We start from the raw sequence: 27,048 nt of genomic DNA on the forward strand, positions 1-27,048 counted from the left end.
TTCGCCAGTAATTGGTGTCCTTGCATAATCACTTCAGTGACACTCCTACTGTTGCATTTCTTGGGACAACATTTTGGATCTGTTTACCTTCTAAAATTGGTTATTCTATGTAATTTTCCATGTGTGATTGTAATATGAAATTACATTGCTAGACCAATAATATTTTTGTTAATAAATCATCATTTAAGCTTTGGAATTCTTATATGCAGTAATATTTTGTATCTGATAATTATATGAGCTAAGTATCTGAAAAAATAAAATTTGATTTTATTAAACTGAAGTGATGATTTTTAATCTGTCAAGCCTGATGATCTGTTACTCATTTTTTGCATGTTTTTGTGAACAGATGGTGAGAAAGGTAGTGGCAGCAAAACTAAAAGCTCAAAGTCTAAATCCAGAAAGTCTCTTCCTCTTCTGAAGATTAAAATAGGTGGTATTGGAAAAAGAAAAAAACAAAGTTCTGTAAGTTTCGTGTTATTAATGAGTAATTTTTTTTCACCTTTTGATTTGTAAAGATTTTGCAAAAAGTCATACTTGCAAAATGCAGTACGAGCTATTTGATCATTGGCCAAATAGTTTTTTTTGTTATGCATTCTAAGGTTTGTCCTTACTTTAGATTTTAACCATTTTGCACAAGTTGTCTTCATTTAATTTTTTTCAAGTTTTGTCCTTTTATATTTTAATTTCCTAACATAATGCCTGTTAATATTTTGCATTAAATGTATGCATATGTGTTTATGTATATAAGTATATTACCCTAACATTCCTGAAGTTTTATGAACCCTTTAAGTTGTTTCTTTTTCTTATTATTCCTTTATAATTATTGAATCGCCTGGTGATTAGAATAACAACTAAGTACATCATTGTATCAAAAAGTTTAATTTGTTACTTAAGCTAATTAATACATATATCTGTATTATCTGATGTAATTGTTTCATTTTGCCTCTTTAAAAATATATATTTTTTTAATTTTCAAACATGTTTCATCTGACCTAATAAACACAGCTTAGAAAACCACCCATCTTTTATTGAACACCCAGCCTGTGACAGAATTTGAGGAATTGTTAGGTTACAAATGGTGTCACTATTTCTGGTACTTGAATTAAACCAAAAAGTTTCTTCTATAAAGGTCTATATCTGTTAACTTTAAAAGTCCACACTTCACTGCTGAAAGAGCTCATCATTCAGTAGTATTTAACCATGAAGGTGTAGAATTATGGGTTTAATCGGGCTGTGCTACTCTTGCACAAAATAGCTTGTATTCATGTTCAGGCAGGTACTGCACTTGCCACTTTTTTGAGTCTTTTTTTGGTTACCCCCTTTGACAGAACTTGCAAAAACTATGGAAAAAAACAGTTTTGTGCAGGAATTTGGATGGGGTGTGGAACTTGCTTACTGATAGCCTAAAAACAAGTAAGAGTTTTCCCATGCTGGTGGGAAATTCAGATTCCATATATTACAAAGAGAATAAATTTCCATTCAGAATTTAAAAAAAACCAACAAGTGTACCAGCAAGCTTTGTTCAGGTATCAGTCCATCTAATATATCTCCTTTACTTGAGATTGTGTTAAACTAAATTGTTCTTAAAAGTATATTAGGAAGGATCATTACTGTTTATGTAAGATGAATATTTCATGAATTTATTATACTGACAGAAGAACGTTTCATATAAAGTTAATTATATAGCTATTTATGTCTTGCAAATGATGCATATAAGTGTATGAGGATTGATGTGTTCTTAGTCACTTAAGGATTTTTAAGAATTACGAGAGTGTATTATAATAATAATAATAATAATATAATTACACTATTTGCCATGTTTGTTGTCACTGTCATGTTTTGACTTATTTAAAAAATAGACACAGAACAATAATAATGTAATATGGAAATTTCTTAAAGGTTATTGGCAATTTAATAATTTCAGTGTGAAAAAAATAACATTTGAAATATTCATATTATGGAAAGATTTTTTTAACCCATTTTTGGTGTGTTTTATATAAACAAGTCTTCCAAGCGCTGCATGGTTTCAGAGATGTTTTTTGTTTTCCATGGTGCAATAAGTCTGTATTTTTGTAAGTTTATGTCACATTTGCAATGTTAATACTGCAACTGTAGTATTAATTTATCCAGATACTTATTGTATGGATTATACACAATGTATAAGGTCTGTAAAGTTATGCTTGTATTAATTTATTCAGATGCATATTGTACAGATTACAATGGATAAGCTAGAAGTAATGCAAGTTAACCCACTATCAGGGATATGGATGAGGAGTGCCTCCCCTCTCTTGTTTATCTGTCACTGAAATGTATAGTTTTGTAGATGATAGAAAAAAATGTTACCTTAGTCAGTAATCTGGAAGACTGAATTTGTAATGTCAAAGCACCATATTTTTCAAAAACCTATATAAATTTTAAGTTCACTGCCTTTGAAATAAAACTCGTACCATGTATGCAACACAAATGGCTGCTGAAAAATTTTAAGTTTTGACATTTGATTTGTCTGTGATCATCATTATTTGATATTAGAAATAACATTTTCTTCATCTAGGATCTTGTAATGAGTGACTGTGTTGGTATTCTCTAAGGTGTATTGTAGTACACTTGATTATTTACATGTTGTCAAAGAAGCATATCTGACAGTGTTTTTTTATGTATCACATGTGGATATAAAATTCACCTTTACTGTGGTGAAAATAAACTGAGTTTTTTTACATCAAGTTTTTGTTTATCTCTGTAAACTAATAATGGTTAGTTGTTTATAAAAACTCAGTTTTGATATTCACAATTCTGTTAATAAGATATTAAATGTATTTGTAATAATAGTTTGAGAACTCATTCCATTTCTTTCCAAGAGCTATGTAACTTTTTCCAGCATTTTATGTTGGATGCTGTAAGGACTTGAAGTCTTATAAACACAATGTTTTAACATATTATTCAAGGTATTTATTGTTACTGGTATAAAACTTTGAAAAATGGACTGTTATGCATCATTGTATTTAAAATAAGTCACTGGTTTGGCTTATTTAGGGGGAAACATTATTTCAAAGACTATAAATATCTGAAGAATATTGTTCTAAAATAAATAGTTTGTTATTTTTTTTTTATGCATACATCTAGAAAGATTAAGGTTGATGTATGTCAGATGATTAACTAGGTGTCATATAGTAATACAGCTCTTCAAGATTAGAAATAGTTATTTTCATCATATTGAGATCCAGCTGATATGTTCTTGAAGTGATACAACCTAGAAATTAAGCAAAGTGTTGTCAAAAGTATTTTCTGACACTGTGTTATTTTAAACATTAGAATTATAGTTAAATTTTATGGCAGTACACATTTAAGCTTTCTAATGACAATTAATGTTAGAACTGTTTTATAGCACATGTTTGAGCACTAGAATTGTACTTAGTGCTATATTTATTTATGGCATTAAACATTAAACCTTTATATATTGATGGCTTGAATATTTTATATTAAAACTATTTTGATCATGCAAATCAACTCTTGAAAGCCATAGTTCATACAAAGGGGTGGTGAAATGACTTGTATCAGAACTACCATTTTGTAGTCAGTATGACACCACAAGTAATTGATTTTTTTGGGGGAAAGGTATGCAACTGTTCTTTACAAAACAAAGTGTTCTTACACTCAGATTGGATATATAGAATTTTTAAGATGGGGTATTTGTTTACTTGCAAAATAAAGGAATGTAAGACAACTTGGGGCAGCAGGAGCACCTAGAAAAAGACATACTATAACCATATCTATGCTATGATGAACAATGTGTTACATCTTGTAATAGAAATCAGTCTGAATTATGCTGTGTATGTGTGTTGACTCTGACACTTGGACAACTTTTTCCACTGATATTTTTCTGGAGAAGTGGAACAAGTCGTGTGCACAAGCCACTTCCACATTTTATTTGTTCAACTATTACATACATGGAGCAAGTGGTGAAGGAAATAGACATACTAGTCAATTCTCCATGTAGAATGCTTTTAGTTTTCTTTGTGATTGGATCTTAGGAAACTGTTGTATTTATACACAAGTTAGTTTATGAAAAGCATATAGGGAAGAGGTGTGCACTTTAAACATGACAGCCTAAAAATGTAATCTTTTGCAAGGGAATCAACTTTGCTTCAGTGTTGTTTTCAAGGTGCACAATAATCAGACAGAGCATAGCCAGATGTGGTGAAAATGGGCTATAAAGACATTTTTAGGTTTAAAATTTGTTCTGATGTAACATACTGTATTATAATGCAGAATACTTCATGTGAGGAAAGTAAAACTCGTTAATCACTACCATAGGTGTTGTACTGCTTGGTAACAGAAGTGATTCTTAAGAGTGTTCAGGATTTTGTTTACATTTTGTAGTTTTTTTACATTGTTCAATAAGAATGCTGGAATTCACACATCACCAAAGTGATTGCAGTTAATTTGCTTAATCTGGCTTATGCCAAACAGTTTTTGTTCAGGTAAGTTCGATGAAAGGCCACATTAACACTGGAGATGATAGTATGTAACTGATGTAGCATAATACATTTCATTCATAAGCTCTTAGAATTTGAGCACTGCTCTAGGTGTACATGAATTATTAATTAAAAAAACATCATCATCATTAAACTTTTGGAACCAAATATTAGTACAAAGGCTAGGAGTCCAGTCTTGACACTTTAATATATACTTTCCATTCATATACAGTCTTCTGAGGAGAAACAGGTGTTATTTTAGCTGATATAAATATTTTATATCTTTCAGTGAGAGTTGTATGTGTATATCATTCCTCCTTGTGCTTGCATCATCACTATTTGTCTGTCACAACTGTACTTGATGTTTTATGAGGAGACTACATTGTATTAACGATTGAAGTTATGTGATTCTAGGAAGACGAGGACAGTTTTAGCGAATCTAAAAGTGATGCAGATTTTGAAGCTGTTTTAGAGGAAGCCCAGAATGCTACACCACCATCAAAGAGTGAATCAAAAAGGAAAAGTAAAACAAAGAAGAGTAAGAAAAAGAAAAAAACAAAAACAACAGCTAGCTTTCCAAGTTCTGATGCAGAAAATGATGGATATGAGGTGAGGATTATGTTATTTCTATCAATGAAGTACTTGGAGATAGATTTGAGGTAGGTTTATTAAAAAGAAAAGTGCCTAGAATTATCATTAAATACAGAATTGAATCTTGCTTGTAAGGCTTGTATTTCAGATAATTTTTTTTTAGGTATTTTTGGTATCTACTACCTTACTGAGTTCAAAATAAAACTATTTCTCGTATAGTGATTATTTCTTTTAGTTAGACTTTCTTTTATCAACACTTCATTTTTGTGTTTAATTTTGAGAAGCATAAATAATGATGCATATTTGAAACAGAGGAGATATGGCCAACCTTGTTTTTCTAGACTGACCATCAAGATTACTGTGAGGTTTGCCAACAAGGGGGGGAGATAATTCTCTGTGACACCTGTCCTCGGGCCTATCACCTGGTGTGCTTGGATCCAGAGCTGGAAGAGGCCCCAGAAGGGAAATGGAGTTGTCCTCACTGTGTATGTATCAGACTGTTCAGGTGGTTTGTTTTGATAAGTGATTAACCTTGATTTAAACCCATTATTGAAGATTGACCAAATGAAGAAAATAGTATTAATTTATTACTCCTTATCCAGTTCTTAGTGTTTTTAAAGTTGATAATGGATTTATACTTAAGTCTTCTGTTAAAGTAGAACATGTTAGTTTTTACTATGAATATCTAACAATAGTATTTACAGATATCATAAAATGGAAACTTCTGATGTATACATTAAATTTTTTTAATCTTAATTTAATCCAGTTAATGAATCAGAATGGATATCAGGTGTAAAGTAAAACAGAAATAAGAGTTTAATCTGTAAATCAGTGCTTTGTAATAATGAAATAACCCTATAACCTGAGTGCTTTTGCAAGGTGGATATTTCGAAAGCGCTCGGCTTATAGGGTTTTTATTTCATTTCTATCACAACTTCTTGAATCTATATGTTTTTCTAATGTCACGAGAGTTTTGTAATAGTTTTCTTTCATCGTTAAAAACAGATAACATTAATTATGTTTTTGGAAATTTGGAGTAGTAATAGCTAATAGGTGCTTTAGCAGTTTCCAGTGTGTTGGTAACCAATAACAGTGCTGTAATTGTGGTGAGGACTTTTTTTTTTTTACCCATATAGGAAGGAGAAGACATTCAAGAGCAAGACAACGATGAACACATGGAATTTTGCCGGGTATGCAAAGATGGTGGAGAACTCTTGTGTTGTGATAGTTGCCCATCTGCATACCACACATTTTGTCTGAATCCCCCCTTGAAGAACATTCCTGATGGAGAGTGGCATTGCCCTCGCTGTTCTGTAAGCTCTAAATTGCTTTTATAGTATTGGCTCACATGAAGTGATTTATTGAGTTTCCTTTTCACGTAGCCCTTTTACTTTCAGTACATAATTAAATCTCAGATGGGTGCTTGGAAAGTGTCAATTATCCACAGAAAAAATTAAATTTGGAATTTAACCTTTCTTTAGAACTTTTTAAATATCAAAATCTTCTAGTTGTTTTGCTCAGTGACATACACATGTGCAATACTAAGGTGGGAAATTGGAGGACAAGTTTGATAGCTATTGAAGGTTTATTGACTCATAGATTTATGGATGTAGTAGTTTATTTTGTCTGTAATTCATTGTTTTCCATGTTTTTGGAATTGGAAATTTTTTAAAACATTGCTTATGTTCTTGTTTTATAAAGAACCTTTTTTTTTTGTTCATGTGAGATTATTTTGATAAAAATATATAATTTTACAGATTTTACATAATTTATAATAAGAATATATACTCTCTTATTTTTACCATACATCTCTATCTTAGTTTTCATAAGCTGCCTGTTGTTGTAGCCTGGAATGGCTATTCCTTGTGGGAAGAAATTATTTTTTGTTGTTGTTGATATTTTAAGGTGGAACCATTAAAAGGAAAAGTGAGTAAAATTTTGACTTGGCGATGGGCTGAGTCTCCCAAGTGTGAGAGTGAAGAAGTTAAGAAAGAGGACGGAGATAAAGATGACATTCCTGCAGCTCAGCCATCCACAAGCAAGAAAATTCAACCTAAACCTATGCGAGAATTTTTTGTCAAATGGTCTGATATGTCCTACTGGCATTGTTCCTGGGTGTCTGAACTACAGGTAAGAGTTTTTTTGAATATCCAAACTACAGGTAAGAGTTGTTTCTTTTGCATTTTTGTTTTTTATGAAAATTAGGTACCTATTGTACAATGTGTACTTTGTCCTAATGATAAATATGATATATATATATATATATATATAGTCAGAGTTCTTAGTATAATTTGCCATATGTGGAATAGCTTAAAAGATTATAAGAAGTGAGTATTATGAACTAAGTACTGTAAAAATATATTTTGCAGTTAATTTTTGTTTTAAACCTTTTAAGGGTGATCAGTGCTGAAACTTTAAAAAGTTATGTTAATTCTTTTCTGTTACTTGTTTATTTCTTATGTTGCATAAAACAGTAGCTAAATTTGAAGCCTTATAGTAAACCTGGGGATTGCAGTTTGTTGTCACACAGTACACAAACCTTAGACTCTCAATAGAAAATGTTTCCACTAATGTTCAACAATATAAGCTTAATACAGTTAGCCTGCCATGCCTATCTGTTGATTTGTGGGGCTAAGGATAATATATAATTATAAAAGTTTTGTATGTTAGAAAGGAAAAATAAAAAGTTTTTTGTGACTTTAATTCCTGATACAAGTTTTAATGTTACATTTTTTTAGATAAGAAGTAAGCCTTTTTTTAATAATAGATTTCCATATGTTGACAACTAATTTTAGCTTGAAAGATATTTCATAATATGTGTAATTTTGAAGCCATTAAGCTATACTCAGTAGCATATTCAGTAGATTACTTTTACAGGAAATATTCATTTTTTTATATACATGAAGCTTAGTATGAAAAAGCAAGTTACTTTTAACTTCTGATACATTGGCACTATAGATAAATTTATAAAAAGATTTCTATTTTTAAATGTAGTTAAATATTTTCTTGCACTTAGTTGGAGGTTTACCATCCATTTGTTTATCGTATGTATTGTCGAAAAAATGACATGGACGAACCACCACCCTTGGACGACGGTAGTAGCATTGATAATTACAAGAAGAGGGAGACACCTCGTGATGATCCCCACAACCTAGAAGAAAGATTTTATCGCTATGGGATCCAGCCAGAATGGCTACAAGTTCACAGAGTTATTAACCATAAGTAAGTATAACTTCTAGTTTAAAAAACAAAACAAAAATCCTTCTAATTAATTGATCATTTAGAATAGTTAAACTTGAGATAAAGCCGATAGTGGTCTTTTAATCTGTCATTGCAACAGTTCAAAGTGAGTTTATTATTCAGAACTGCAATTTGAAGATTGACAGAATTCTTTATATTATAACATTATCAGTGCATTATCTCAAGTGCTTGTACTTTTTATTTTCAGAATAGGTGGCCAAAATGATTGTTTGTATTGTATTTAGAAACTGTGGCAGAATGTGATTTTGTTGATACAGTTCAATGTTATGAATATTATTACAAGTGAATATTCCTACATTTTCATCGTAGGGTTGTACAGATGGAGAGTGGATATTCTTTCGATTTTAATAAAACATCTTATGAGACTTTGTAAGATAAGGCATTGGTAATGTCACAATGTGTGCACTATATCAAAAGTCAAGTATGAGAAGATTGCAATGAGATGCAATCTTGCAAGATTGACTGCTGCTGTACATAAAAGATGAATTATGCAAAATAACCTCTTTTTACCATTGTAGCATTCATGGGAAAAATATAGGTTTCACTTTATTTAAAAAGATTAATGCTTACTAAGTATTTCTTTACTATCCAATGTTATTTATAACTAATATAATTAACTGCTTAAAATAATCAAAGTAAAATTGTTATTTTTTAGTTCAAAGCATTAAATTTTTTGTGTGAAAAAAAGCAAAGGAGTTTAGGTCTATAATTATTTTAAAATTCTCCTCAATGAGTAATTATCAATGTGTGCAAAAATGTGACAGTCTAGTTCACACATTATTTTAGCTTTTAAAACCACCTAGACGTAACAAACATTTATGCTGTTTTTCTGTTATTGTTATCATGAAGCACAGGGGCTTGTAAAAATGTTTTTATGAATGGTATTCTTTTGATAAACTGTCTCAAAGACCCAGTTTATCCCACTGATGTGAAGTACCACTTGGTATGGTAATTTACTGATTCATTGCAGTTTTAAAATTGTCAAAACATGGTACTTGTTCCACAACTTTTAAGCTGTTTGTGGTGAATCCATAAATACGGAATATATTTTGATAGGTATGTAGTGGTTAGTAACATTCAACCCTTTAGTATTGAGAGGCAAAGGTCTTGACAGTTTTCATTTTTCAATGTCTAGTGATGTGAAAACTGATACATGAAGTATAGTTGGTTATAGTGCCTTTCAGCAAATGTAATGCAATTTTTGGATTTTTCCCAGTCTCAGTTTTGTAATAGTAGTTATTACAAACAATACATTTTGCAGTTGTGTTATTGCTTTGGTAAAGATGTTTTCAAAGTGATAACTTGTGTATATGTTTGATTTCCAGAACTCTAAAGGATGGTCGCACCAAGTATCTCGTTAAGTGGAGAGATCTACCCTATGACCAGTCATCATGGGAATTTGGTGACAATACTGGGGAATTTGAAATTCCAGATTTACAACAAGCAATCAATGTCTACTGGGAACTCAGGTGAGTTTTAGATGGCTTACATTTGAAATGAATGTTGTTGCTATTACAGAACTGTAGAGTTTTCTTAAATGTTATGATACCTGGTACTTAGTTAACTAAAAATAATAATAGTAAAAAAAAAAATGGATGTCTAGTGTGAACCCAAATGACTCATTATTAGTGTATGAGCATTTATTATTGTAAACTCCAAGTAATGACAGGATATTCATGTAATTACAAACCCTATTAAGTTTGTATTTTGTGTACTTAAATGAGTCATCAGAAATTTAAGAGACTATGGATATATGTAAGGTGTCTGAAAATTGTGATGCGTAACACAAGTAAGCAACACAAGAGAGTGATAGTGAAAAACTTGTAGTTTGCAGTTGAAGAAGAGTGCATGTATACAGTTTTTGCACACTAATTACCATCAGTATATTTCTATACATGTTCTATTTGTGATCCTAAAATTATTGAGCTTATATTCTACTTTCAGCATATTGGCCATAACAGTAGCTAATTTCCTTGGTGGTCTATTCATGCAGTGTTCCCAGATAAATTATCTTTGTTTTGTAGGTGATATCCATTACATAGTCATGGCGATAAAGTGCATAAGAGTGACATCTGGCAACTGTACCAAATGGGACTGGCCCATTTCTTCTCCTTTCTTGTGTTACTCTTTTTGACTTTTGAAGCCATTGGTAGCACTTCTTGATAGAATTCTTAACTTTAGCATCTTTTCAATACATCTTATGGTATTTTCATTACAGTGAAATAGATGATTTTGTCTCTGCTAACCACAGGATGAACAGAGCTCTCTTTTATCATGTTTGTTAATGCTATATTTGGGTGATCATACAGGTGTTATAAATTATTATAAATGTATAAGAGTAAAAAAACTTGCACTTGTGTTTCATTCACCAGAAAGTGTACATTCATAAGTGTAACCATTTTGTAGTGACTTAAGATTGTAATATGTCGTATAATTTGGGATACATTGTACTTATAACAAGTACAAAGAGGTCATGTGGTCTGTCCTACAGACCGACCCTGTAATGAAAGATTTAACTAACATATGGACTATGAACCAAAGAGAATCTTTGTTATTTATATGGAGGGGTTACTATGAATCCCAGGAACTGCTTTGTTATATCTGTAGCTAGGTTACTGTAAACATTAGGGGCTGCTTTGTTGTATCTGTAGCTAGGTTGCTGTAAACATTAGGGGCTGCTTTGTTGTATCTGTAGCTTGGTTGCTGTAAACATTAGGGGCTGCTTTGTGGTTAATTTAATTACAATATAATATTCCTGTGGTATAATTGAGAAGGTTACTACAGAGTTTGTTATGTGACCATATAATTTGATTTGTTTACTTTACTCAAAAGAAATAGTTCGTGTGTCTTATCCTGAAAAATGAATATTAACAATCCATGATAGATTTTAGTTAACATCAGAACCACTTTATTTAACATTCTTTCTATTAGGGATTAACTGTTTTATTTATTAACATTTATTATTCATATATTAAAACCCTTCAATCAAATTGTTGTATGCAGACTTTGAAAAGGTTTGTTTTACTGATTTCATCTTAAGCCCAAGTTACAAGATAAAGGTACCATGGCTAGTTGCTGGAGATTGTTTTAATTTTTTCAGGTGTTTGAAATTTATCTCTGCTCTTATGTAATGTCATGACTGAATTAATACACTTTAGGCTAAACTCATTGTTACATATTAAAGTAATAAGAAAAGTGTACTACATATAATTTTGTTCTGATTTATTAATATGTTAAGTCACTTTTTTGTGAGCTTAAAACAGTCTTTAATGAATGCTATAGGATTAAGTCTGTTTTACTTCACCATGTAGTAACCTAAACTAATTAAGGTATGAATGATGCTATGACATTTCCTCAAATACATTATTCATAGGGTATGGCCAGTCTAAAATGTATTAGCTCTCTATATCATAGATTTTCTTTTCAATTTCATCTTTGTTGAAAAAGTAATCCTTAACACACACACACACACACACACACACACACACACACACACACACACACACACACCCTGTTAATACTGTTTTTCTCTTGCAGTTATATATTCAGTGAGTAGATTGTTATAAACCTTATTAAATGTGTACTTTGCTAATGCAGGTAATTCCACTTAATGGGCATTCTTTTTAATTGGCATTTCCTTTCTGAAGGGAGGACAGTGCATGCAGCTATGTTTAGATACAAACGTTTGTGGTTAGTAAAATAACTTATGGTTGACATGGTAGAAATGTTCTGAAAATACTAAAACATTTGTGTTGTAGAAATGCTGCAGATTTAGGCTTAAATAAGAAACCCAGTAAAGGTAAAAGGCAAGAACAAGAAATCTAAAGATCATGTACAGGATGAGAAAGAAGATTCAAGACCATCTGAGAAACCTAAAGAAAAGCCAACAATAGATGTAAGTCAGCTTCTATGTATGCAGAGGTTTTGGTATGTTAATAGGTTCAAATTGTTGAGATGCATTTGGTTCAGTTTGGCAAAGGACCATTTCTACCATGCATTCTTACATCACATAAAACATTTTTGATTCCTACTGAAGATTTTTTTTAATTAAGGCACAATAATGATATAATTTAAACATCTGGAAAAATCTTTATTTTAACTAATGTATTCTTTATGATGCTATAATAAAAGCATGTAATTCAAGGAAAGTATAGTGATTTGTTTTGTTACTGAGATGTTTGATCATAAAAAGTATTTGTTGCCACTGCATTCTGTGTTACTTTTAAGAGGAGTGAAATATAGATGAGAATGCACATCTGCTGTTAAATCCTGTGTGGGTGGAAGAGATGGAATTGACATTTATAACATTAAAAACTATTTATTTAATTTTGTAGCCACGGAAAAAATACGAAAAGCAGCCAGTTTATATTGACGTTACTGGATGCGAGCTACATCCATACCAGCTAGAAGGTGTAAACTGGCTGAGATTCTCTTGGGCGAATAAAACAGATATTATACTGGCTGACGAGATGGGCTTAGGAAAAACTATTCAAACAATTGTGTTTTTATATTCTTTGTTTAAAGAGGTAAGACATTTATTTTGTAAAGTCTGTTGAACATTAGTTTCTTAATATAAACTATAAACTAGAGCTGTGAATGTTTTTCTTTCACTTATATAAAGATGTAAAGTCTTTCTTTGTGTTTTAAAATTCTGTACTTGTGTGTATCTATATGTTTGTACCCTCTCTCTGTCTCACACACACACACACACACACACACACACACACACACACAAACACTATTATTATGACAAAATAATGTGTCAAAAATGTCAGAACTTTTAATCATGCTTTAGTTATGCATTTAACATTTTTTAAAAATTGCATATATTTCATTATTATTGTTAAAGAAGCACTATGTGTTTGCAGAAAAATTTATTTTACAACTAGATCTTTGTTTGTAACTTCTATTATGGATAACGATAGAAATAATATAGTAAGCTAGGTGACATATTGTTATTTCTACTGTCGACATGTGGTAACAAGCTAGGAACACTTAGTAGTTGGAATTTAGTTACTCTAATGATAAACTTCTTGATTTGTTTTCTATTCTTTATTATGGAAATCTTTCCGTAAAATTGATTCATGAGATATTAATACTTGAACTTCCAGGGCCATTGTCGAGGCCCATTTCTTGTTGGTGCTCCACTTTCGACTATAATCAACTGGGAGAGAGAGTTTGAGATGTGGGCTCCAGACATGTATGTCGTGACCTATATTGGTGACAAAGATAGTCGAGCAGTGATTCGAGAACATGAGTTGTCTTTTGAAGAAGGGGCAATTAGAGGTGGACCAAAGGCTTCCAGACTTCGGGTAAAGTTTTAGCCATATTTGAATGCACTGTTTAATCTAGAAAGAAATATAAATTAAGTGACCCATAAGTAGTGTTTTTGTGTGTTTGTGTTAAATGAAGAATAGCAAAAAACGTTGTATGTTACCAGTCATAAAATAATCTAAATTTAATCTAAGATTTTAAATAGATACATAAAGTATGTGTGACCTTTAAGACAGTTGTGTCAGCCACCCAAAAGGTTAGTTTGAGGAAAAAGAACTAAAGAAAAAGTTGCAGTTACCTGTTTCTGTGAATGGATTATAAATATATAAACAGTGTTGATTTTCATACAGGGGAATATTGAGGCCATTGGTATAATGAACCTGTTTTAAAATTGTTATGGTAACTGAACCATGTTGTTATTGTTGGAGTGTTTGACTGTTGAAGTGAGCATGACTATAACATTTTTGACTGCAGCTATTTTCAGTTTTTTGGCCATTTAAGATCCATAATTTAAGCAAATTGTACTTAAGTTTTTTTAAGTTGTTACAACTTTTAATTCTGAATGAACATTGGGTGCTCTTAAATAATATTGCTTTTGCCACATGTAGCGAGTTCCATGTGATATGTTCTATTAATAATTTGTAATTCATGTGAATTTCTTAAATACTGTGTCTATGTCTACAGTTTTCATTTTATTTCTACTTACAGAAAGATTTCCCTGTAAAATTCAATGTTCTGCTTACTTCATATGAACTTATCAGTATTGATGCTGCTATGTTAGGCTCTGTAGACTGGCAAGTTTTAGTTGTGGATGAAGCTCACCGTTTGAAGAACAACCAGTCAAAAGTGAGTATTATTTTTACTTTTTGTCTCTATGCATTATACTATATGAAATCTTAATTTCTGTAACTGATACTGAAGTCAACTAGATACAATATTGTGATTGTACATCTAATACTTGCCACACAAGCCAACCCAGCATCTTTTAGTACTGAGCCTAGGATGATTAGAAGGGGGGTGATGATGATTTTGAAGCCGTTGATTTAGGGTTATTTTGATAAAAGGAACTTTGCACAATACTGTGACGGTACCATATGAGGCGTGTTACCATCCTTATATTTATTCTTCATTGTAGAAATGGCATTTTAAATTTGAGAGTTGCTGTAGAACTCCATGTTGTATTGCATAGCAGATCTGCTTTTACTTCAACACTACATCTTTGGAGTTAACTGTACAGTTAGTTTTACAAAATATTAAAACCAGTGATTCCAATCCTCATTTTGAAGGTAATGGTACTATTGTGCCCATTTGTTTTATGTTTTGTGCTGGCAGTGCAGTAATAATTTGATGAATCTCTGATTCATCTGGTATGTCAGATGGATTGGGATGTCTTCCAGTAAGTTCTTACTTTATCCACCCTGGATCCATGGTTTAGCTTAATCACTACACTTAAACAATTTCATTCATAATTACATCTAGAACATTTCAAGCATGTTTCATTGCTTCATCATGTTGGTTATCATAGTCTCAAATGAAATCATGGGTCCAGTCACAAGTCTGGTCCAACAACCAAGATCTTGAAAGTAGTGCCATATATCTTCTTTTTGTCTAAATGAAACAACCCAAACCTTTCCAGAATAACTACCTTTATTTTTCTTCTTTTATCTACATGAAGAAGCTGGATTGGTTCATTTGGCAGGTGTTAGAGTAAGTTTGAATATTTTTATTGTGTAAAAATTATGGGGCTGGTATTTATTAGTGTGCTGGAGTTTTAGATCTGAGGGCTCATGGTTTGGGTTCCATACATCTTTGTTGTGAATACACTATAAAAGTGATGGTCAAATTCCACTGTTTGGTTAGAGTAGTCCAAGATTTGGTGGGATGTTCTGTTGATTAGCTGCTCTTCATCTGGTATATCACTCTAAAGTCAGGAAAGGCTTAGAAGCCTGTTGAAAGCTTTATATGAATGTTTAAAAAAAAATGTATACTATTAGAGAAAAATATATATTAACCCTTTTGCAATGGGTTTGGTATAGTATACATGAATTCATCTACACATTTGCATGCTTAAAGTATTTGCACTGTAACTTTTGATACAGCATGTGTATCTACACAAAATTTCTAGACTTTTTAGTAAAGATTATTAAAATTTTGTATGCAAAAAATCAGATTTTTTTAATGAAATATTTTTACTGAAGATCAGTTTATGAAAGTAGAGTTGTTTCATTACTAGTCAGAGTGCAAAGTGATTTCATGTTATGATTAAAAAAATATTCTTCATACCAAAAACCTCTATCTGTGTAATCTCTAAAACTGAAACCTCCTAAATACATTTCAGACATTTATTTTTGGTAGAACTTTATACTTTGTTATTTTCTGTGCTCTAACTATGTTTAGTCTGTCACTAAACCAACCTTATCATCATTATAAAAAATTAGGAAATAAATATAAATTGTTTTGTTTGTCCTAGAATGGTTACATATCATAACATGATAATATATGTGTTTAGTCTAACATGCTTTAGTCTCATAATGCTATATTGAAATATATAATTACTTTTTATATTGCCTTCCAGTTATGCCTAGCTAAAATTGTGTAACTTGCATTGAAGCAGAGTATGTGTCCACCAATATAAAACTGACCTTTAGTATTCCTTGTTTTAGCTATGTTTTAGTGGAGTAGTATTTTGTAATATACAGTCGCATTTTAGTTATTATGCATTATGTATATGTATGTAGATTATTACTGTTTAGAAATAAATTATTAATCTTTTTTTAATAAAGAACAATAAATCAAGATGTAAAGGAAACAGTTCTCTTCTTGCCACATCCTTTGAACTCAATTGTTACTGGACATAGGTTGTGCTGAGCCTTTTAAATTTTCACACATGGAGGATATCAGTTTTTTTTTTAATTTTATTTATACAGTTGAATTACCAAAATATCATAACTAACTACATTGATACCATAGAATTACTCTGTAATTTATTAAGCTTAATAACTAAGGTTTATTTAAATTTAAAAAACTTGAAACTTTGAGTAGAGTAAACACACAACCTACCTTGAAGTCTTGGTTCAAAAGAACATGGTAGCCTTTTCACAGATTAAAATGGCTGAGAAAAACACTCTAAGGGAATTCTAAGCTATTAATTGGTTATTCACATGTGATATTACTGTAGCATGATTAAATAAGGGACTATTTAAAAAACAGAGTTGAATGGAGCCACTGTGTTTGATTCAGTACATATGCCAATCACAAAGAAAAAAAAGGTTCTTATTTTATATTCTAGCTTTTTAGTATCAGTAATTTGAATTCCTAATTTACACAGAACTTATTGACATAAATTCATAAAATAGTAATTTAATAAAATTTTGAATGCAAGTCAACAAATGCAATGACATGGCCTTTGAACCAATGATCCATTGGGAAAGGATTAATCAGTAAGTTGCTTAAATGAAAGATTGTTTTGATAAAACTTTCTGATATTCTTTAAATTTGCATTGGTGTAGTTTGTGCTTGTTTGAAATGTTCCATTATTGTTTTAAATAATCAATTTTTTTGTGTTTTTTGAAAGATAATACTTTTCATTTTTCACTGACCTGTTTCATTTTATTTTCACTCTATTAAAAATATGAAATCTTTGTTTCAGTTTTTTCGAATTCTGAACTCGTACAAAATCAACCACAAACTGCTGTTAACTGGAACTCCACTTCAGAACAACTTGGAGGAACTTTTCCATTTATTAAACTTCACAAGTCCACAACGATTCAAGTTAGTTAACAGTTTCATTGTCATGTGATTCTTTTTATCATGTTCTATCAGTTATCCTGTTTATATTTGAAAATGTGGTCACAGTCTATAACAATAATTAAATGACTGTATTCTGTCTTGTTGTGAAACAAAGTTGGAGTACTAAAAGAAACTTTTCAATAAATAGTTTACTTGTCTGTACTGACAAGTGGTTTGTATAAAACCAAATTAACTGCTAATGAATGAACTCTGTTGTGAAAGTCAGCTTGCAAGAATTTTCTAAAATTAAAAATTTTAAGAGTGTGATTGAACTTTCTGTAATTAACCTATGTACAATGCTGATATAAATATTTTATTTTTTTAGTGACTTGCAAGGGTTCTTGAATGAGTTTGCAGACTTAACCAAAGAGGAACAAGTTAAGAAACTCCATGATCTCCTTGGCCCACACCTTCTAAGGAGACTCAAAGCTGATGTATTAAAGGTACAATTCTTATATTATACTTTTTAGCTTAATTCAAGGTAATAATCTTATCTCTGTTAATCAGTTTCCAATTCACAGGTAAAGGGGGACAAAATTTTGCTGTTACAAGTATCAGAAGTTACCTTAAGTAAAAATGGTGTTGTGCCCTCAAATCTATCCATTACTCATGTCATTTGTATTTTTGCACATGTTTCTTCATGTTTATGCCAACTGTATCTTTATGCCAAGCTCCTCAGAGTGCTGCCACCTATATCTTTATGCCAAGCTCCTCAGAGTGCTGCCATCTGTATCTGTACCTAGCATATAGTCAAGCCTTAGTTTCATTTCTTACTTGTTTGTTGGGGCAAAATTATGGTTGAAAAACAAGATGTGTGTTGTTCAAGAAATTGTCCTTGTTGGATTTGGTGTGGCCTAATGGTTATTGAATCAAAACTGTGTGTAGAAGGCTTCAGTGTTTAACATATAATGACAATGGACATGGTTTAGACTTATTTTAAGTTGTAGGTGCATTATAAAAGCTACAATCAATTTCATTATTGAGTTTAATAGAGTAAAGACAGATACAACTTAATCCTAGACATTTATGTGTTCACTGTTTAGTGCAATTTTCTTTAACTCGTTTGGTTGATATGTTTGTCAAACAACAGAGTTGCACTCAGTGTGATACACCTCATTTTCAATTTGTTTGACAACTTTTTTTGTGTTACAGGAGATTTTATTGAAATTCTGTTATCTTGACATTTAATGTGGTGAAAAGAAAACCTATTCTGTGTGAGAGGAAATGATTTAACAACAAAATGTTTCTTTATTACAGAACATCCCAGCCAAGAGTGAGTTTATTTTAAGAGTTGAGTTGTCACCAATGCAAAAGTAAGTAAATGGCACTTGGTGGAATACAATTTTAAAATAGATATATTTTTATTAAAATATGATATGGCAGTGATTTGTTCTACAACAATATATCATGTTAGGATGTACTTTGAACCTGGAATACTATAGTTTAACTAGAAGTTGTCAGACTTGATATTAGAGGTTTTAGGAGTTTAAAGTTTTATTCTTCAACCTTCATTGTATTAATCAAATACATGCATACATAAATATATATATATATATGCTTTGTCATTTTACCTTTATATATTAGAGAAATAAACATATTTAGACATTTTTTATTTTTTAAAACAGTTACGTTTTTAAATACAATTGACAGTTCCTTAGAATAATTCTAAATTAAAAACATTTGAAAACTTATTTTTTGTAGAATTCATATTTAAATTTACAATGATTACTAGCTGTTATATACCCTTTTGTAATTTTCAGGAAATATTATAAATACATTTTGACTCGTAATTTTGAGGCCCTAAATGCCAAAGGTGGAGGCCACCAGGTGTCATTGTTGAACGTCATGATGGACTTGAAGAAATGTTGCAATCATCCATACTTGTTTCCTGCAGCTGCACTTGTTAGTAATCTTTTCTTTATATTATTAGCTTTGTACTGAAGTAAAATATTAAATGTATTACATAAACAGCTGTTTCTTACATACAACCTGATGTATCCATCCTCTTCTATCCAGGCTATGAACTTAAAAGAATGGGGGGTGTCTGATATGATAAATAATGCAAAAATCTTGACTTTCAAACAATTTATTTATAACAAAACATGTTAGTACAGTATTTATTATTTCCATTTTAAAAATTTTGTATAAGCTGTAAGAACTCGCTGTGTATATACTTAAAGCTTGTGATATACTGTTTCATGGTGAGGGTGAATTTGTAGGAAGAGGTAACAACCAGCTCACTTCCTACTCTGACCCCTGACATTACAACTTTGGCCTGTAAGACACTTTTGCAGCCAATAAGTGTAAGATCAGGGGTCAGAGTAGGACGTGCGTAGAACTTAAGAAATGAGTTTTTATATCAGCATTATAGTGGCAGCTGCATGTATTACTGAAATATTAGTTTTCATATATTTTTTATTGCATCCCTTTGAAAAGAGAACTAGTGCACTCTGTGACTTGTGTAAGATCTTTGTCTGGTCTCTCCCGATGTTGTATGTACATTGCATTATAGAAGTATTTATACTTTTTTGTTTATTTGACATAATAACATGACACCATCTATGAATGTGCTTAACATTAACTGTCAAATATAATAAGTACTCAATAATGAGGGTAGAGGAGGTTGTGACCACCCTATCAACATGCCTTTTATTACAGACTATCATCACACAAAGTTTGATTTAGGTAACAGGCAGACACACATTCAGATATTTACAAAATAACTTGTTCTAAACCAGGACTATTAAATATGACATGTGATCTATGAATACAACAATTTTATGGTTAGTTGAAAAAAAATAAATACTGGCTCAGTTGATTTGATTGACCATGTGATTTCTTTATACTTGTACAAAGGCTATAGATTTAAAAGTACTAACATAATTTACTTAGTTTTAAAAACCTCATAAATAAATTTCTAATGTTTTTCTCTGTAAGACTTGTATTTTATCTATTATTTTCTCTACTCAATTTGATCGACCTTGTAACCACTAAAAGAACATTGAAATAAATCTAAATTTCATTTTTCCTTTCTAGAACAACTTCGTATTGTAACATGAAACTATATTCATTTATCCAGTGTAGCTTTAAACTTGTAACAATATACATCTATTTATAATTTTAATGTTTTATTGTCCTTTGAATCATGTCTGACTAACATTTACTCCATTATAGGTTGTAGAGTTTGTTACATTTTAGAATAACATTACTACTTATGTGCATGCCTTATGAAACATTTTTATTATAATATTCTTTATTTTTTCTAATCTAATCGTAATCAACTTTTATTATAAAAGTAACCTTTTAGTTACTTTCATAATAAAAAAAAAAAATAAAGAATGAACATGAAAAACAAGAAATAATTTACCTGAATCTTTTTTCTTGCTCTTAATTGTTTATAAAACTCAACCATACTTTTTATACTAATAGTGACAATGTACTAAATTTTTATTTAATTGAAAAATGCATCAAAATGAGACAATTTCTCCTAACTCTTAAATTTTATCTGTATCTAACTGTTCAACAAGAACTGTTACAAAATCATCCAACCTCATTATTTTTCCTGTGGGAACAAAGTTTGTACTAAAAGGGAAATTGGCAGTTCTCCATTCATAAAACAATGTTATATAATGCATCATTTGATAGATGATAACTTTGGTTTTCTATTAGTTATGGTAATATAGAATTAAATGTAAGAAAGAGCTATTAATAAATCTAGAGAAGGAGGATGTAACAGGTAGGTATGGCAAGAGGGTTCTGATTTTCTATTTGATGGCTCTATAATCAAACAAAATTTTTGATTACTACACAAACTGTTGAGATGTAATTGGAGAAAAACAAAGTGTATTTTATGTGTACTTATTTCACTAGATTTGTTAGAATGATTCTTAGTATAGTCAATGAAGTGTGGAGTTAATTATAATGGAGATTTACATATCATCACAATACATTGTATTTTTTACACTGTGTAATTGTTACTTCATGGTCATGTCAAGTGCTGACCTTGTTAAATAAAAAAGTAAAAGCAAATATTTGTGGCTTCCCATTGATGAATGAAAAATAAACAAAAATTAAAATGTACCTATTTTTGTACCTCTTGTTAATGTCCAATAAGATATGTGATAATTTTTATCTTAAATTAACAATCATTTAATTTGAGCCTTAACTTTAAAAAAATTTTTGAGGGTGGGCTGTATCCTCTTTAAAGTTCTGCAACTTAAGCACTTGGGCTTACTAAGGATAGCAGTGACTATATCCACCTGAAAGGTAAGAATTTGTGTGTGTGTGTACTGAAGAGGAAGAGAGGTAGATTTGTATTATATGTATAACTGACATTGCAGGAGGCTCCTAAGCTGCCCAATGGTGCATATGAAGGGAGTTCCTTGACCAAAGCCTGTGGAAAATTTGTTGTTTTGTCCAAGATGCTAAGAAAACTTAGGGAGACTGGTCATAGAGTACTGATCTTCTCACAGGTTTGTACTGGTGCAATCCATATAATTTCCTGCTTTAACTAGTTACACCATTATACAGTAGTGTGTTTTCTGTCAGTCAGACAGTTAGTAGATTCTATAGACTACAATACATCATGACATGAAATTCATAAGCAAGAAATAACATTTATGAACAAGATATCTCTTTAAACTTTCATACAAACTTAAATGTCTGGAGGAAAGTTGGTTTAAGGTTTCATACAAGTTGAAATTTTGGAGCTGTTTTTTATACTAAATTTGTTATACCTAAAACATAAAGTTCTTTCTTATTAAATTATTCTTCTTTCTCTGTTATGGTGTAATATAAGTTTACATATTTGTTGCATGAAGACCATTAAGAAACATGTCTTTAAAGAAATTTCTTATCTAATACAAATGTAGAGCTGTCTCTTTACTGGAGCTTTGGATGTGATCGAGTTCCAGTTTTTTTAAACTATTAGAAAGTGTATAAAGCATGAAGATGATGATATTATAGTACAGTAAAAGCAGTAGTTACTTACCTGATGTTCATTTACATCAAAGAATTATTTTATTTTATTGACTGATTTTTCATTTTTGATTCATAATTTATTGAGAGGAGATTAAAAATTTTAAAAGAAATATTTTCATGGTTTAGATGACAAAAATGCTGGATATCATGGAAGACTTTTTAGAGTCAGAAGGTTACAAATATGAAAGGATTGATGGTGGCATCACTGGCAGTCTACGACAGGAAGCTATAGATAGATTCAACAGTAAGTCTTCTAAATTCCTTTAAGTTATGGTGTTTACTGTAGAGATAATTAGTTTGTTTTTCTTAGATGAGTATATGCAGGTTCTACTTAATTACACCTAACCCCCCCCTTTCTTTTTTTTTACCACTGACACCCTAACCCAATTACCCTGAGTTGCATGACAACCCCTCCTGTTTCCACAAGCAATATAATTTTGTAGATTTTTTTATGTTCAAGGGTTATGACTCTTTTTTTTGTCTTCTGAGCTTGAATGTATTGTTATTTTTAAGTCACCATTTCTTGTTTTTGTATATTGGAAATTAATTTTCTTATAAATGTGCATATTATCTTATTGCCTGTTCAAAAAATAATCAGAATATTATGACCATTCACAATGTTTGTTGTTATTGCAATTTACACATTTAGATATTTTGATATTTATACAGGTAATCCTGGTTCTGTGTTGTATTTCTACAATTTTGGATAACACTACAGTCAAAACTACCTTGATATTTACTAAAGTATTTTTGGTTCTGTATTTTCAGAACTTACCAGTAATTACGGCTATATAAAGTTTTTTACAGACAGTTTTGATTCTTTTGTTTACCTTAAAACATATGATGACAAATGAAGCTAGATTTTATATATTACATATTGTACGTATCACAGATTAGTTGTTTTACACTGTTTACAGTGAGTAGCTGTAAATAACCTGAGCTTTGTTCAAGTCACTTAGAGTTTTTTCCATTACTTGATATAAAATGCTCTTCTATTATTGTTGTTACTAAAGCAAATGATTTGTATAATTTTTAAAATTATTTATTGTGATGTTATTACGCATTGACAATTTAAAGCCTTTACAATCTCAATTAGGTTAAGAACAAATTTATTTGTTTGTAAAAAAAAAAAAAAAAAAAGAGAGAGAGAGAGAGAGATTATTGTTTGCATTAATAACATATTTTAAGTTGTATTTTGAAACCACTGTAACTGTGAGTATTAAACAGTTTGGCTAATTTTTTTAAAATTAAGTTCTGATGTTGATGAAACATGTAGAGAAATAACAAAATAAAATATTCAACATTAAAATTTCATTAAAATGTTAAAAATATTGCAGCTTTGGTGTATTTAATTGTTATGTTCACCAGAAAAATGGACTGTCTTGTCACTGTGATCATTGTAATCACAATTAGTAAGGAAATAGAAAATTACAAACTATAATTTGAGATTTTTGTAACAGCTTTTCATCATTTTTAATGTTGTTTTATGTGCATTTTAATATGAGGTTTTAATACTAGTTATTTATGGGTTGGATTTTTTTTTTCTTCAGCACCAGGAGCACAGCAGTTTGTGTTCCTGCTCTCTACAAGAGCAGGTGGTTTGGGGATTAACCTTGCCACAGCTGACACTGTGATAATTTACGACTCTGACTGGAACCCTCATAATGATATACAGGTATGTCTCAGAATGGAATTGATAAAATGTACAGAAATTAGTTCAACATTAGCAAGAATTGGATCCTTGATTTGTTATTACTGTTCTTAGGTCATTTTAAAACTTTTGTGCAGTTAGTCACCAAGCACTCAAAAATACAGAGCTAGATCCTTACAAGTATTAGGTACATTAAAGTCTATAATCTGTATTGCAACAGTTTTATAATACATCATCAGAGACAACAGTGTGCTAACAGTCGGACAACTAAATGTACATGGATGCTTTACATCTGTGTGCATGGGTGGGAATCAAAGTGCAGAACCTATGACCTCTTACAGAATGCCATTTAGTATGGTGTTATGTATTTGTTATCAGCTGTTCATTTGATCCTACATTGGTGGTTTCATGACAGTTTGTGGTAGAAGAGAGTAAATGAGATATACAGTATATAGGGATAATGAGAAAACTGTAGATGCACATTTAGGAGGTTCTAGATGTTATGCAAATTCAGTATGTGAACTGTATGGGGAGAAGAAATGTTATTCTTTCCTTGCACATCACCTTGCACTCTGACCTTTAAGTGTACGAGTCAGATTTGTCATCATTTCACAGCAATGTCTTGAGTGTAAATACTTTTGTAACAAAGTTTAGTTGTAAGTAAAGAAGAAAAACTTTATTATAAATACCAAATGCACAGTTTTGTTCTTTACCCATATAATGTCTTCAAACTATTATCATGGATTACTCAGGATCAAATACTTTTATGAGTGATCTGATTGTTTATGTGCAATTGGACATTTTACAAATATTTTGTCTCTTTTTACATAGATATATGTTGTAAAGTTAGAATTATATTCAACATTTTTTTAACGGACCAGTTCTGTGGACCTATAATATTCATGTTTAGTTACTAGTTTGCTGCATTTTTTATCTGCAGTGTTATCATGACCCACTCATTGGGAAAGATGTAGTGATAATTTTGTGTCTGTTTGTTGTTGATAGTGTTATGTTTGTCTTATATTAGAGTACTGCAAAATATTATACTTTTAACAACAAATAAGGTTGCATGTTCGGATCCTTGTCACACCAAACATACTCACCATTTCAACCATAGGGGAATTGTAATGTGACAGTCAATCCCACTATTCATTGGTAAAAGAGTAGCCCAAGAGTTAGCAGTGGATGATGATGGCTATCACAGATAACCCATATGTAGCTTTGTGCAAAATACGAAAACAAACAACAAATGTGTTGGTGAAGCCTCTGGTACCTTTGAGCATAAATTACTTTTTTTAACAGAAGGGTTGACAGTTGATTCTGATAATGTTTTTTTACAACTTGTAGTTTTATTATTTTTAAAGCAGGTTAAACAGTGTTCATGTATTTTATATAATAACAAATATGTAATACTTTAAAATGAACAGTATGGTAAAATAGACATGCACACTGGTATTTTTTATGTTTAACAAGCACAGTACTTTCAAAACCAGGTATTTTCTGTAATGTTTAATGTTCAGTGACATTAACTTTGGATTCTCATAACTTGGTTGTTAGGATGTTTAACTTGCAGTTCAAAGTTCACAGATTCAACCTCCATCACTGAATATTCTTACCATTTCATCAGTGGGGACATTACAATGTAACAGTAAATCCCATTCTTTGTTGGCAGTAGAAGAACCCAAGAATTGGCAGTGGGTTGTGTTGACTAGTTATCTTTCCTCTGATCTGTCACTGCTAAATTAAGGATGGATAATGCATATAGGTTTTATGTATCTTTGCATAATATTCAAAACAAATTAAATCAAGTGCTACCTCCTGTAAACTAAAAATAAATACCAGAAAACTTTTGGATCTGTTATTAATATCACTGGGACTGATGATGGTTACTCTAATGTGATTGAAAGTTTACAACATTAAAAATGGAGTATGCTTCTATAAATTTATTTTGTGATATCCTTAAAAACAATATTATATATCAATAGAAACTAAAGTAATGACGTTTTCAGGCTTTTAGTCGAGCACACAGGATTGGACAGTCAAACAAAGTGATGATCTACCGGTTTGTGACTCGAGGATCTGTGGAGGAGAGAATTACTCAAGTGAGTTAGTTGCTGTGCTTTATAAACAATATTTATCAAGTTCTCAAATGAAACTCTGATTGATTTTCACAACACTAAGGAGTTTGTTTCAATAGGGGTGTGGGACTATAGTAAATTATAAATTAAAATTGGTGGTTTCCATTATTTTCATTGTGTAATTTGAATTTTATGATCCCAGTAATTAAGCGATACTCATCAACCTTTTTGTCGTAGATAATAGAAGATGCTGCTTCTTTATTCTCTATTATTATATTATTTTTATCCTTTTTCTTAGGTTGCAAAGAAAAAGATGATGCTTACTCATCTGGTTGTACGACCAGGGTTAGGTAACCGGACGAATGCAATGTCTAAACAAGAATTAGATGACATTCTGAGGTTTGGCACAGAAGAACTTTTTAAGGATGAAGAAGGAAAAGGTGTTTATTGTTGATGTTAACTTTCAATGATTAGTGCAATGATTGATATGTCAGTTCCACTTTTCCTTCATACAAATGATTAACTATTATGTGAAAAAGAAAGTATTGTAATAGTTTAATATGTAGTTTAATTTTTTACTTTACAGTTTAATCTCCAGCTGAATATTAATTTTATTACTACAGAATTAAAAAAAAAAAATTAGTCCATTTTGTAATTAAATCCTGTTACAATAAAAGTGCAGTCCACTTCAGTCATTTATCAAAAACAAAACTATGATGTTCTTTGTGTGAACTATCATGAAGGCTTAGGATATGTTTTCAGAGGATGAAATTCATTACGATGATAAAGCCATTGAAGAACTCTTGGACAGAACCAAAGAAGGCATTGAACAGAAAGAATTATGGTCTAATGAGTATCTGGGATCATTTAAGGTGGCTGCTTATGTTACAAAAGAAGCTGATGAGGTAGGAATGAATCAGCAGTATGTTCATTTATAATTGCTATCATGAGG

General features: G+C 30.9%; 1 protein-coding gene across 1 annotated transcript in view; it reads left to right on the forward strand.

Annotated features, from left to right (window-relative positions):
* Positions 1–27,048, forward strand: part of LOC143230526 (chromodomain-helicase-DNA-binding protein 4-like) — a 103,871-nt gene that overhangs the window by 29,638 nt on the left and 47,185 nt on the right. The window contains exons 5-25 of the mRNA XM_076464248.1: positions 347–462; positions 4,887–5,081; positions 5,405–5,548; positions 6,200–6,376; positions 6,969–7,193; positions 8,080–8,285; positions 9,650–9,793; positions 12,183–12,219; positions 12,659–12,850; positions 13,436–13,636; positions 14,307–14,444; positions 17,248–17,369; positions 17,713–17,830; positions 18,645–18,700; positions 19,148–19,289; positions 21,728–21,859; positions 22,494–22,611; positions 23,918–24,042; positions 26,028–26,120; positions 26,395–26,536; positions 26,859–27,001. Coding sequence (XP_076320363.1) covers positions 347–462; positions 4,887–5,081; positions 5,405–5,548; positions 6,200–6,376; positions 6,969–7,193; positions 8,080–8,285; positions 9,650–9,793; positions 12,183–12,219; positions 12,659–12,850; positions 13,436–13,636; positions 14,307–14,444; positions 17,248–17,369; positions 17,713–17,830; positions 18,645–18,700; positions 19,148–19,289; positions 21,728–21,859; positions 22,494–22,611; positions 23,918–24,042; positions 26,028–26,120; positions 26,395–26,536; positions 26,859–27,001 — 2,966 coding nt within the window. The remainder of the gene's footprint in view (positions 1–346; positions 463–4,886; positions 5,082–5,404; positions 5,549–6,199; positions 6,377–6,968; positions 7,194–8,079; positions 8,286–9,649; positions 9,794–12,182; positions 12,220–12,658; positions 12,851–13,435; positions 13,637–14,306; positions 14,445–17,247; positions 17,370–17,712; positions 17,831–18,644; positions 18,701–19,147; positions 19,290–21,727; positions 21,860–22,493; positions 22,612–23,917; positions 24,043–26,027; positions 26,121–26,394; positions 26,537–26,858; positions 27,002–27,048) is intronic.

The sequence above is a fragment of the Tachypleus tridentatus genome, chromosome 10 (assembly GCF_004210375.1).
Source record: "Tachypleus tridentatus isolate NWPU-2018 chromosome 10, ASM421037v1, whole genome shotgun sequence".
NCBI lineage: Eukaryota > Metazoa > Arthropoda > Merostomata > Xiphosura > Limulidae > Tachypleus > Tachypleus tridentatus.